This window comes from Polypterus senegalus, chromosome 9 (assembly GCF_016835505.1).
Source record: "Polypterus senegalus isolate Bchr_013 chromosome 9, ASM1683550v1, whole genome shotgun sequence".
NCBI classification, from domain to species: domain Eukaryota; kingdom Metazoa; phylum Chordata; class Cladistia; order Polypteriformes; family Polypteridae; genus Polypterus; species Polypterus senegalus.
The window spans coordinates 7804979-7819487 of NC_053162.1; the positions used below are offsets into that span (position 1 = coordinate 7804979).

Sequence of the window (14509 nt, forward strand, 5' to 3'; positions counted from 1 at the left end):
TGCTCTGCCAGGCCTTTACTTTCAGTTGCTGTTTGTTTGTGGGCCTTTCTGTCCGAAGTTTAGTCTTCAACAAGTGAAATGCCTGCTCAGTTGGGTTAAGATCAGGTGACTGACTTGGCCATTCAAGAATTTTCCACTTCTTTGCTTTAATAAACTCCTGGGTTGCTTTGGCTGTCTGTTTTGGGTCATTGTCCATCTGTATCATGAAACGCCCAATCAATTTTTACGTCATTTAGCTGGATCTGAGCAGACAGTATGTCTCTGAACACCTCAGAATTCATTCGGCTGCTTCTGTCCTGTGTCACATCATCAATAAACACTACTGTCCCAGTGCCACTGGCAGCCATGCACGCCCAAGCCATCCTACTGCCTGACTCCACCGTGTTTTACAGATGATGTGCTATGCTTTAGATAATGAGCTGTTCCACGTATTCTTCATACTTTTTCTTGCTTCATCATTCTGGTAGAGGTTGATCTTGGTTTCATCTGTCCAAAGAATGTTTTCCAGAACTCTGCTGGCTTTTTTAGATGTTCTTTAGCAAAGTCCAATCTAGCCTTTCTATTCTTGAGGCTTATGAGTGGCTGGCACCTTGCAGTGCACCCTCTGTATTTACTGTCATGCAGTCTTCTCTTTATGGTAGACTAAGATATCGATACGCCGACACCCCTGGAGAGTGTTGTTCACTTGGTGGGCTGTTGTGAAGGGGTTTCTCTTCACCATGGAAATGATTCTGCGATCATCCACCACTGTTGTCTTCCGTGGACGTCCAGGTCTTTTTGCCTTGCTGAGTTCACCAGTGCTTGCTTTCTTTCTCAGGACGTACCAAACTGTAGATTTGGCCACTCGTAATATTGTAGCAATTTCTCAGATGGGTTTTTTCTGTTATCGCAGCTTAAGGATGGCTTTTTTCACCTGCATGGAGAGCTCCTTTGACCGCATGTTGTCTGTTCATCTTCCACATGCAAGCACCACACCTCAAATCAACTCCAGGCCTTTTATCTGTTTAATTGATAAGACATAGAGATGGACTTGAACACATCTGACCATAAAATAGCCTTTGAGTCAATTGTCCGATTACTTTTGAGCCCCTGAAATGAAGGGATTGTGTTCAAAAAATACTTTAGTTGCCTCACATTTTATGCAATCATTTTGTTCAACCAACTGAATTAAAGCTGAAAGTCTGCACTTCAACTGCATCTGAGTTGTTTCATTTAAAATTCATTGTGGTAATGTACAGAACCAAAATGAGAAAAAAGGTTGTCTCTGTCCAAATATTTATGGACCTAACTGTACTTAGAGAACAGCAGAGGACCCAGCACTGATCCTTGGGGCCTTCTTAGTGCACCCTTGACATCTCTCCTCGTCAGAACACATGGCAGGACCTTGCCAAGAAGTAGGACTCAAAGCAACTGAAGACAGTCCCAGTGATGCCAAGGTCAGAGAGAGGGGCAAGGAGGTTAACCGCGTCAAAGGCAGAGGAGATGGCATGCTGGTGTCAACAATGGTAAGTAAAGCCATCTGGGTGGAATGGCCCCTCTTGAAGCCTGACTGATTAGGTCTTTTCTGTAGAAGAAACAAGTGTGTGAGTTTGACATGTTCTTCTTGTGCACGCGTAGGTTTTCTTCTCACAACTCCAAAGATGGTGTTGGTTTAGTTTAATTGGTGCTTTTAAACTGTCCATATATGAGTGCACCCTGCAATAATAAGACTGCTAGATGGTTGAGAATGTGATGTGATGTTTCTTTGGCCTGACTGCAGATGTCATTTTTTAAATACAGAGATATCCTACCATCTTTTAAAGACCGGGAATAAACAAATAGCTGCTGTAACAGTGGATAAACGAAGACGTATGAACATCTTTAGCCCTCAGGCCTCCTTTGTTGACAGTGTGCCCATCGTGGTGGTGGCACCTCTATTAGGACAAAGAGATGATTGACTGTAAAGCTGAAGTGCTGTGCCACCCGCACACTGAGGCGTTTTGTCGATTGTCGTCTGCGTCACTGAATTAGCTCTTGATTTTGCTCACTCAAGCTGCTGTTAAATACTTCATTGTCCCATTCACCCTAAGCCAGCTTGTTTTCTGAGTAGTCACAGATGTGTACACAGGGTGGGTCCAAACTCTCTTCAAGGCCAGGTGTGGCACCAGAATTTGGATTCAGTGATTCTCATAGTTTCTAAGTGAAGAAAAAATAACAAATTATCATTCATTCATGGTTTTTTTTTTATTAATCTCTGGCAGCATCATGTGCAGGGCAGAGACAAGCTTAGCAACCATATAGGACCCCACAAACAGTCAGTGGCCCCCAGAACACCCAGAATGGCATTTCCACACTTAAGTACCATGTTGGCAGTGTATGGGTGCCAGGTGGATCTATCATCAGGGCGTTCTGGGTGTGTGCCCAGGAGCTGTCTTTTCATCAGGCACCACCAAGGACTTGATGAAACATTTGAGTGACCATTGTGATAATAATTAGACAAAGACATCATAAAAATTTGGGGCAGCCACCCATATATTGTTTTCCCGGCTGCAAAAGTTGAATTTTAGTAGCACGATGTGCATAGAACACAGTCTAAAACAGAACTGATTATCAGAGACAAAGATGGAGGCTTTAGAGGCCCATAAAGGAAGTGATGTCAGCAAAGAGGCTGGAATCAGAAGTGATGTCTTCTGAGTCACCAGTACCTTGCAGGATTTCCCGAGAATGGTCTGTAGGAAGCTGAGAACGACAGTCAGTGCACTCTGCCACCCCCTGGTTGGATGTTTTATTGCAATTACTGAGGCTCTTTAGCTGCCTCGTACTCACATGTGTGTGACACCAAGCACAGAAATCATCAAGGAGGTCTAACCCCAACTCGGTGTGGATTACCACATTGCATGAAATGACCGGGTATTTGTTTGCTGCATTGTTGAAAGTATGATTGACTCTCTGTTGTGATACTCCGTTCATTATGTCACCCAGGAGCCTATGGGGGGTCTTGATAGGGGCTTGTATAGGAGGGAAATCACACGAGATGTAAGGATCTTAGATAGAACTTTACTTGTCCCCTGGGTAAATTTGGCTTTTAACAGAAGCTCTTTAAATGAATAAATACATAAATAAATGTACACACACTTTATGGTCTGAACACATAACAGAATGACTAAAAAAATAGTAAAAAGATGTAAAAGATAATTTCTAACTTGGCAGTCCCAGTCGCAGTGAGGCACGTATTGCTGTTGGTATAAAGGATCCCCCTGTTGCGTTTCTTGACGCACTTCTGCTGAATAATTCACTGACTGAAAGTTCTCAGAGTTAGTGTGTCAGAGAGAAGGTGTGCAGCATTGTTCATAATGGCACTCAGTTTTGTTTTAAATTCTCTCCTTTGCCACGAACTCCAGGGCGTTCAGAGGGCATCCTATAACTGAGTCTGCCCTTTTAATTAGCTTTTTAATTCAGGTGGTCCTCTCTTGAAGTGACGTTACCAGCCCACCGCACCACAGTGGCCATTGCAGAGTTGATAGATAGATAGATATGAAAGGCGCTATGTAATAGATAGATAGATAAGGCACTATATAACAGATACATAGGGCACTATATAATATATAGATAGATAGATATGAAAGGCACGATAGATAGATAGATAGATAGATAGATAGATAGATAGATAGATAGATAGATAGATAGATAGATAGATAGATAGATAAGGCACTATATAACAGATAGATAGGACACTATATAATAGATAGATAGATAGATATGATAGGCACTATAAGATGTCTCTGAGAGGACCCCTTTACAGGGATGGCTGGATGGAATTGAAGGCACAGGAGAAATCAAAAAACAGAATCCTCACAGTGCTGCCTACTTTATCCAGGTGAGAAAAAGCTTTATGGAGCAGACAGATAATTGTATCCTTCACTCCAATCCTTGTCCGATAGGCAGACTGCAGTAGGTCCAGGTGGTGTACCACAAGAGGACTCATATAGTCCACGACCAGTGCTCTCAAAGTTCTTCATGATGTGTGATGTAAGTGCCACTGGCTCTGTAGTCATTTGGTGAAGAGGTTGTCTGCTTACTTTGGAACAGGAATAATGCAGGATGTTTTCCACAGCAGCAGCACTTTCTGAAGCCTTGGTGACAGACTGAACAGGTGACAGAGGACACCATAAAGGTTGTTAGCACAGGCCTTAAGAACTCGTGGACTGACTCCATCTTGTCCTGCCGCGTTCACTGTTTGTAGCTTCCTCAGTTGTCTCCTTATGGACAGCACACATTGATGGTCAGAGGTGGACTCTTCACTGGCTATTCCAATTGACATGGTAGGAGTTAGTGATGTAGTAGGCATGGTGTGGGGAGACTGGTCTTTGGAAGAAGGTTGCAGTGGGAGGGAAAATCTATTTAAAATTGGTTCAGGGCATTAGCTTTATCCACATCTCTTCCTAGAACCTGAGCCATGGATTGCTGGAGCCCAGTAATGATGCCCAGTCCATTCTAGACATCCTTCATGTTATTTGGAGCGAGTCTTAGTGTTCTATTGAGAAGAAATGTTGCAAATCTCTACATTTAGATGTATTATGTATGTAACATGACATGACACAACATAACACTCTCTGGCCACTCACTCTGCCTGCTTAATGACCGAGTTGTTTGAGTTATGAGGAAAGAGGAAAAGGTGTTAAACATTTTCAGTTTAAGCAGGCAGAAATTAAGATGTGACATGACTGAAGAGTTTAAAATTATGAAGGAATTAGTTGAGTTGATGGAGGTTCCAACATATACTGTATAGTTCTCAATCATATGAAAAAGTTTAGGAACTCCTCTCAGCTTGCATAATAATTGACTCTCCTTTCAACAGTAAAGATACCAGTGGTGTGTCTTTCATTTTCTAGGATCATCTGAGCATTGCGGTGTTTTCCGAACAAAGATTTTTAGTGAAGCCGTATTTAGTTGTATGAAATTAAATCAAATGTGAAAAACTGGCTGTGCACAAATGTGGGTCCCCTTGTCATCGTGCTGATTTGAATGCCTGTCACTGCTCAATGCTGATTACTTGGTTGGATGAGCTCATTAAGCCTTGAACTTCATAGACAGGAGTGTCCAGTCATGAGTGGTCAAAGGTATTTAAGATGGTCAATTACAAGTTGTGCTTCCTTCCCTTTGGCTCTCCTCTGAAGAGTGACAAACAGCATGGGATCCTCAAAGCAACTCTCCAAAGATCTGAAAACAGAGATTGTTGAGTCTCATGGTTTAGGGGAAGGCTACAAAAAGCCATCTGAGAGGTTTAAACTGTCAGTTTCAACTGTAAGGAATGGAATCAGGAAATGGAAGGCCACAGGCACAGTTGCTGTTAAACCCAGCAGGTCTGGCAGGCCAAGAAAAATACAGGAGTGGCATATGAGCAGGATTGTGAGAATGGTGACAGACAACCCACAGATCACCTCCAAAGACCTGCAAGAACATCTCGCTGCAGATGGTGTATCTGTACATCGTTCTACAATTCAGCAATTTGCAAAAGAACATCTGTATGGCAGGGTGATGAGAAAGAAGCCCTTTCTGCACTCACGCCACAAACAGAGTCGCTTGTTGTATGCAAATGCTCATTTAGACAAGCCAGATTCATTTTGGGAACAAAGTGCTTTGGACTGATGAGACAAAATGGAGTTATTTGGTCAGAACAAAAAGTGCTTTGCATGGCGGAAGAAGAACACCGCATTCCAAGAAAAACACCTGCTACCTCCTGTCAAATTTGGTGGAGGTTCCATCATGCTGTGGGGCTGTGTGGCAAGTTCAGGGACTGGGGCCCTTGTTAAAGTCGAGGGTCTGATGAATTCAACCCAATATCAACAAATTCTTCAGGATAATGTTCAAGCATCAGTCACAAAGTTGAAGTTACGCAGAGGTTGGATATTCCAACAAGACGATGACCCAAAACACAGTTGAAATCTACAAAGGCATTCATGCAGAGGGAGAAGTACAATGTTCTGGAATGGCCGTCACAGTCCCCTGACTTGAATATCACTGAAAATCTATGGGATGATTTGAAGCAGGCTGTCCATCAAATTGAACTGAACTGGAGAGATTTTGTATGAAGAATGGTCAGAAATACCTCCATCCAGAGTCCAGACACTCATCACAGGCTATAGGAGGACAGCGTCTGGAGGCTGTTAGATTTGAAAAGGAGGCTCAACTAAGTATTGATGTCATATCTCTGTTAGGTGCCCACATTTATGCACCTGTCTAATTTTGTTATGATGCATATTGCATATTGTCTGTTAATCCAATAAACTTAATGTCACTGCTGAAATCCTAATGTTTCCATAAGGCATGTCAGATATTAAAAGGAAGTTGCTACTTCGAAAGCTCAGCCAATGAGAAACAAAAATCCGAAGAATTAAGAGGGGTTCCCACACTTTTTCATATGACTGTACTTCTAGGAAGGAGAGGTTACAGTTTTTAATTTGTAATTGAATGAGAGGGAAGGTCTACAGGATGGTAGTGAGACCAGCTATGTTATATGGGTTGGAGATTGTGACACTGACCAGAAAGCAGGAGACAGAGCTGGAGATGGCAGAGTTAAAGATGTGAAGATTTGCATTGGGTGTGACGAGGATGGACAGGATTAGAAATGAGGACATTAGAGGGTCAACTCAAGTTGGACGGTTGGGAGACAAAGTCAGAGAGGCGAGATTGCGTTGGTTTGGACATGGGCAGAGGAGAGATGCTGAGTATAATGAGAGAAGGGTACTAAGGATAGAGCAGCCAGGCAAGATGAAAAGAGAAAGGCCTAAGGATCTGGTGAGAGAGGACATGCAGGTGGTGGCTATGACAGAACAAAATGCAGAGGACAGGAAGATACGGAAACTGATGATCTGCTGTGGTGATCCTTAATGTTTTTTTTACTTTGTCATTATGGGTTATTGAGTGTAGGCTGTACCCATTTAATATTGAAATCTACAGCAAAATAAAGTGTGCAGAGAGGTGAAGGGGTCCAAAAACTTTTTCAATCCACTGTAATATGCAGACCCCCGTGACCCTGTAGTTAGGATATAGTGGGTTGGATAATGGATGGAATGATGGATGTAATACGCTCTAACTAAACAGTATCTTCAATTTCATATGAGGCAGTTTTCTGAATTCAACTGGGAAAATCTAGTAATTGCTAAACCGTCTTCAGCTCACTGCAAGAGAGGAAGGAAACTAGGGCGAAGTCTGAGTGGCCCACGTGATCACGCACAATGACTTTTCATGAGAATAAAAGGCACCAAACTGGAGCAGGTGATGCTGCCAACTTGTTCAGGGATTTTTAAGTCTATTGCAAATAACAGAACTTCACGAAATGAACACTCCACTAGGCTTCTTATCCGCTTGTCCTCCTTTGTCTCCCTTCATTCTTTCATTTAAATTGAGCTACATCCTCTAGATTAGTCTCTGCTTTTCACCTTTCGTCTACACTACCCAAGTGTCTTTTAACCTACAAAAACAGAGAGTTTTTTTTTAGAGCCGCATAGTTCTGAAAAATGCCAGCTCAGAAGTGCAGCATGGACGAGTGAATAGTGAGAGCTCTGAAGACGCAGGCTCTAATCGCTCACTGATTGGCTCGTGCTCATTATGTTGCCCTTCTGATAATGGGATTCTGCTTATTACATTTTCTTAGCTGTTTTCCTTGCCTTATACTCATGCATTGGTGTAGTGGGGTAGGGGCGTGTAGGCCACAACAAATGACATTTGATGAAACAACCGAGTGTCTGCACTCCAAAAGGGAGACAATATCAATATCACCTCACCACCAGTCGAAACATAGTAACAATCTTTTTTTACGTTTTTTGTATTCACCATTGCTATTCTCCATCTGTAAACACAAGCTCAGGAGAGGGTCTACCGTCAAGGGGTTCTGGGTGTACGCCAAGGGGCCTTTTCACCAAACCCCTTCTCCACACCACCGCTTGATGAAACTATCGTGTTTCCATGTAATGGAAATCAACAAAGGAAGACCTCCACTCCCTGCTTCATGAAACGATCGAGGGACCACGTGATGAAATCAACAAGGGAGAAACTACTCGATGAAAATGATTGATGGACTATACGATTTAATCACCAAGGGGCATTACAAGCACTCAATGGAATGGTCGTGGGACTGCGTGATGGAATCACCATCGGAGACCCACCCCACCACTGCTCGGTGAAATGATCACGAGATCACACGACTAATTCGCCAAAAGAGATTACAAGCAGTCGATGAAACAAACGAGGGACCGTACGACTAATTCAACCATCCACTGCTTGATGAAATGATCGAGGAACCACGAGACAAAATCAAAAAGGGGGATTACAAGCACTTGTTGCAACAACTGTGGGACTGCCTGATGGAATCAACAAGGGAGACCCTACCACCCCTGCTTGGTGAACCAATCGAGGGACTGCATTACTAAATCACCAAGGGGGAACCTAAACCCCCCCGGGATAATACTTGATGAAATGATTGATGGACCATGCAATCTATATATATAAGGGCCAGATACCAAATGTAACAGAGCAAGATACAGAAGATATGGAAAAAGATGATTCGCTGTGGCGACCCCTAACAGGAGCAGAAGTAGTAGAAGAAGTAGTTTGTAGTTATTTCCATAATATACACGGCACACTTTCAGAGAACCACTCATTTGCGGCACCACCATTGTGGGTTCATCTGATGTTTGTTAGGAACAGTATAGAACATTATACTTTTAAAAAGAAGGTTAATTGAAGAAGAACCTGGTTTACTGGTTGATCTCCATCCCTGTCTTCACCTATGGTCATTAGCAGTGGGTAGTCACCAAAAGAATGAGACTGTGAGTACAAGCAGCAAGAATGAGGTTTCTTCATGGGGTGGTTGGGCTGACACTCCATGATAGGCTGAGAAGCTTGGTGATTCTGGACGGCCTCAGGGTAGAGTCGTTGCTCCTCCAGATTGAAAGAAGCCAGTCGAGGTGGTTTGGGCATGTCATAAAAATGCCCATCCCCAAGGCGGAGTCTTCTTAGAGCTACTCTAGGCACATCCCACTGGTCTCCAAAGGTTCTGCACGAGACACTGTGGAGGGATTATATCTCTCAGCTGACATGGGAACACCTTGGAAGAGCTGGAATCTGTGGCTGGAGATGGGGAAGTCTGGGCTGACCTGCTTGGCCTGTTACCACTGCAACCCTCAGCATGAAAAGCAGCTCAGAAAAAGAGGAGATAAGTAAGATGGGTAGATAGATTGTAATCAATAATATGTTGGCTAAACGTCCTCAGTGCTTGTCTGTTGGAGAGATGATGTGCGGCATTGTTCATAATGTCACTTAGTTTTGTCTTCGTTCTACTACCTCCGGTGGGTCTATGCATGATAATGTATTCTGGAGTGGCGGACCATTCATTGTTAGTTCCTGCCTTGCATCCAATGCAGTCAAGATAGACTCCAGCTTCCCAAGACCCTGAACTGAACTAAGCAAGTTTGAAACTGTTGTCAAATCGAGTATGGGTAATATTTACTCACTTTTTTTTAAGGTAAATGTGCAAATACACCCTATGCGTAGCACAAATGGAGGGCCAGCGCATGTCTATGTTGGCGCAGATCAAGCTGTCGTCTTCTGGCCAAACCTCATTGTTCATTATGTGGAGTTCTGCGCAGATGTGCATAGCCGCAGACAATGTTGTATTGTTCTTTTTCTGTTGATATAGCACTTCTTTTTATTGAGACCTTTATTACTCTTTACAATTTGTCCTTTACTCTCAGACGTGGTGGTGCTGATTCGATCGTTTTTTGCGTCACTTGGCTTGTGTCTGAGCTTTGATCTGCAGTGTGGCTTGTCGATTTGGTTTGCCAGCGGGGGTACCCCTTAATTACAGTCCCCTTCAGACACCTCCGGCCCCATTCAGTTCAGTTTACTTCTCCCCTTTTCCACCATTTCATTCCCCTCTTCTTCAGAGCTTGCTCCACATCATTCAGCCATCTCTTCCTTGGCCTGCCTGTCTAGTGGTGGACCTCCCCGCTTGCTTTATTTTAGAGATCTTCAGAATGTACTGAGCCCCTTACACTATATGCTTAGGGATGGATAATAATGAATTATAATAATAATAATAATATGAATAATAATAATATTTTTACATTTATATAGTGCTGTTCTCACTACTCAAAGTGCTTTACATAATGAGTGAGTAGTCACTTCAACCACCATTAATGTGTAGCACCCACGTGGAGGATGTAATGGCAGCCATTTTTGCCCCAGTGCACTCACCACATGTTAGCTCTTAAGTGATGAAGTAGTGAGAGAGAGTCATTTAGAGACAGGGCGTGATTAGGGGGGGGGCAGAATGACTAGGCCATGGTTGGCAATTTAACTAGAACATTGGGATACACCCTGCTGTTTACAAAAAGGATGCCCAGGCTTCATTTATGACCACAGAGAGGCTTCGTTTTTACACCCCTGTTGTCACTGAAACTGCCCTAAGGTGGTGTGTCCTAATTTTTGGGCAGATCCTACCATGTAACTTGGTGAGGAGAGATGTCACAGGTGCACCGGGCAAGCACGGAGGTCCTGTGAGAATCAGTGCTGTACCCTCTCCTCTTCTCTCTATATACTCCTCCTCACTGGTTCCTGTCATCCAATTCTTATGGTTTCTCCGGTCACTTTTATGCTCTTATGCTGTCGGTGTCGGTGAGAATTTCTGCATGACTCACTGATATTGCAGCCTGGATGACAGAGCACCAAAGAGCACCATGTCCATGTCAGTCTGCCGAAGATGGATCTTCTTGTTATCCCAACTCATCTGTCTGTTAAGCACCCCATCTCTGTTCAACATGACTCATCACTAACACCTGTCAAGTCTGTGCCCAACCTTAAGATGGTGATCGACGACCAGCCGTCCTTCACAGACCATGTTGCTGCAGACTCTCGGTCTTGCAGGTCCACTTTATACAACATTTATAAGATCAGATGGCATCTGATGGGAGTATGCAGCACAACCCCTGGCCCAGGCTTTGGTCTTGTCACATCTGGACTACTGTATCTCTCTTCTGGCAGGAGTATGCTGTGTGTCTAGAAGCCGCTGCAGTTGATTCAAAATGCAGTGGCACATCTGGCATTCACCCCACTGAGGTGGGCACATGTCACTCCTCTTTACAGATCACCACATTGGCTCCCTGTGGCAGCCCCTATTAAGTTCAAATTCCTGATGCGTATTTATTTACAGAATAGTCCGCGGGTCTGCACCTGTATATATGGAGACCTTTGTGGGATCCACTTAGGTCTGCTGATGCCACCTCTGTCTGGCACCAAATCTGAATCCAAGCTCTTTTCATACAGTATGTAGCTCCTGGATGGTGTAACAAGCTGCCCACATCCATTATGAATTTTGACTCCCTCAAAGTGCTTGAAAGCCCCCTTATGCAGTGAATTTCTGTCTAGTGAATATTAATTGTTCGGTTCTTGTATTTTGTCCTGACCTCTTCACTTGTGACGTCACTTTGTAATGTTCGTCAGACTGATATGTGCACTCGGTTATGTTGACTTTATTTTGTAAGTTGCTTGGAATAAAAGTGTCTGTTAAGTAGATAAGTGGAAATGTATTGTTGAGGCCAGCCATTTTGTGAAATCCATTTACACTGATCAGGCTTGTGCTCAGTTCCACATGCGACTTGACCTCTTTACACTTCCTCTTACTGATGTTTGTGAGCACCTTGTCATTTAGGTTCACCATCAACGCCTTGATGATGGCAAAAACACAACACATGGCTGCCGAGCTGCTGTAGGCCCTGTGTGGCTCTGCCTGCAGTGCCATCTAGTGTTGCCTCGGTGTATTTCCTCTGCTCTATCTTTTGGAAGGCTCCTTAATGGTGATGATAACAAGAATATTCATTCTTCCATTCTTAAATCTTTTTAATTAAAACAAAACACGTCTTCATTTTTGGCAGCATGGTACAGCTAAATGCTGCTGCCTCATGGATCCAATGCCCCGGGTCCAAATCCTGAACCCAAGTTTTTGTCTGTGTGGAGTTAATGTGTTCCCCTTTTATTTGTATGGTTTTACCTCTTACTCCCCCAAAAGTGTCCAAGTTAGATGGTGATACCAATGAACTTCCTGCGCGTGGGCTTTGTGACAAGCCAGGTTAGGCTTTGGCCCGCTGGATTAGAGTCATGTGAAAAAGTAAATACACCCCAAGGAAATTGTTGACTCTATCAACATCCACCCATCCATCCATTATCCAGCCCGCTATATCCTAACTACAGGGTCACGGGGGTCTGCTGGAGCCAATCCCAGCCAACACAGGGTGTAAGGCAGGAAACAAACCCACCGCAGGGCACACACACACCAAGCACACACCAAGCACACACTCGGGACAAATGAACCTGCATGTCTTTGGACTGTGGGAGGAAATCCACGCAGACATGGGGTGTGTGGAAGCGAACCCGGGTCTCCTAACTGCGAAGTAGCAGGTAGACAGTTCTGACCAGTCTCCATGTCCCTGCAGCCCCATAGCATGATGCTGCCACCAACATACTTCACCATAGGGATGGCATTAGGTAGGTGATGAGCAGTGCCTGGTCTCAAGCAGACATAGTGCTTGGAGTTTTGCTTGAAGAGTTTACTTATTGTCTCATCAGACCAGAGAATCGTTCCCGTCATGGTGTCAAAGTCTTTTAAACTATCATATGCCTTTTGCTTAAGAGTGACTTCTGTCTAACCCCTCTACTCTAAACGCCTGATTGATGGAGAACTGCTGATACGGCGGTCCTTCTGACAGGCTCCCCCATCTCAGCAGGGGACTTCTAACATTCTGTTTGAGTGATGATTGGTTCTTTGTCACGTCCCTGACCAAGGTCTTTCTTGCCCAGTTGGGAAGAGTCCTGATTGTCCCAAACTTCCTTCTTCCATTTTACAACTCTTTGATCCCCTTGTCCTGTTCTATGCCTCACCACAGTTTGATCATGGGGGTCTGCCGAGAGTTCCTTGGTCTTCATGGCTTGGTTTATGTCCTGACATACCGTGTGCGTTGTGGGACTTCATGTCCACAGGTCCATGTGTGCCTTTCTAAACAATGTCCCATCAATTCAGCCTACCACAGGTGGACTCCAATCAAGTTCTAGGAACATCTCAGGGAGAATTTAAGTCAAACAGGAGGCATCTGAGCACAATTTGGAGGGTCACAGCTTAAAGGTCTAAATACTTCTGGGAATGAGTGACTTCAGTTTTTAATTTTGAATAAATTTACCAACCTTTCTGTAAACTTGGTTTAATTTGGTCATTATGGATTATTGAGTGTAGATTTATGGACAAAAGCGTTTAAAATCAAATCTACAACACCAAGTGTGCAAAAAGTAAAGGGGTCTGAAGACTATCTGAGTCCACTGTAGGTCATCTTCTTGCCTTTTTTCTATTGTGGAGGATGGCCGGCTGTTTATCCCGGCCAATACCCCCAAGCCGCCAGGTGGAGCCCTCCTTGCAGCATGGAGGTTTCCAGAAGACCAGCAGGGCATCACGGACAATGGAGTTTTTATGCACCACCCTGCTGGATGCCATGCCTTTGTGCTCTATGACCCGGAAGTTCGTCATAGGAAGAGCGACGGGCTTCCGGGTTGTAAAGAAAAGGACTATTTACCCTGACCCGGAAGGAATAAGGACTTGTGGACTGTTGGGCAGGAACACCTCCGGGTCAGGACTGTGGGAGCTCCCAGACAATGAGCTGAGTTGGGAGGCAGGGTGGCTAAGCGTCTGGGAGTGGAGGATTGGTTTATTTATTATTGTGGTTATTGTGATTTATTGAGTATTGTGGAGAGGAGGGTGCTTTGTGCACTTTATTATTATAATAAATAACTATTTGGACTTTTATCTGGTGTCTGACGTGTGGTCTGAGGGTGCAAGGGTGCGAGCAATAACCCTAATCTGTCACACTATTAAATCTGCCCAACCCCAGCTGTACTAATTTGTACTCCTTCATGATTATTAGCTGCCATTATCTTCTAGCTTCCTCTTAGACTTACTTTCAGGGTGAGCGCCATTTGTTAGAAATGCACAAAAAAACACATGTGACAAGTTTGTTTCCTCCCTTTCAGAGTATGCCGAGTTCCTGCACTGTAAAGGAAAGAAGTTCGTTGACTTCGAGGAGATACGGCAGGAGATCGAAGCTGAAACCGACCGCATCACAGGAAGCAACAAGGGCATCTCCTCTGTCCCCATCAACCTGCGAATTTATTCTCCAAATGGTGAGTAGCACCCCCTGCTGGGCTCTTGGTAAGGTTGCTCTGCTTTCACCCTTCTCTGTCCAAAAAATGGGACAAATGAGGAGAAGCCACTTTGGGCCACATGTCTCTTTCTCTTTATTACAGTAGGTTTATATTTTTGATCAGAGAACGGCCAGTAAAAGAGAAACCAGGAATCACAATGAGTGGTGTGTACCCTTCCTGATATCATCTGTTTTTGTATATTTGTCCCAGTGGAAGGCTCCAGATCATTAGACAAAAAGTAATTTTGATAAAAGGAACCAGAGGAAACGTAGAACACCATTTCTAA

At 44.0% G+C, this 14509-nt stretch overlaps 1 protein-coding gene across 8 annotated transcripts in view; it reads left to right on the forward strand.

The window, feature by feature from the left end:
- dnm1a (dynamin 1a) overlaps nt 1-14509 on the forward strand; it is a 471312-nt gene that overhangs the window by 87325 nt on the left and 369478 nt on the right. For all 8 annotated transcript variants that reach the window (XM_039762667.1, XM_039762670.1, XM_039762673.1 and 5 more), the window contains exon 3: nt 14053-14202. In XM_039762667.1, the coding sequence (XP_039618601.1) occupies nt 14053-14202 (150 nt within the window). The remainder of the gene's footprint in view (nt 1-14052; nt 14203-14509) is intronic.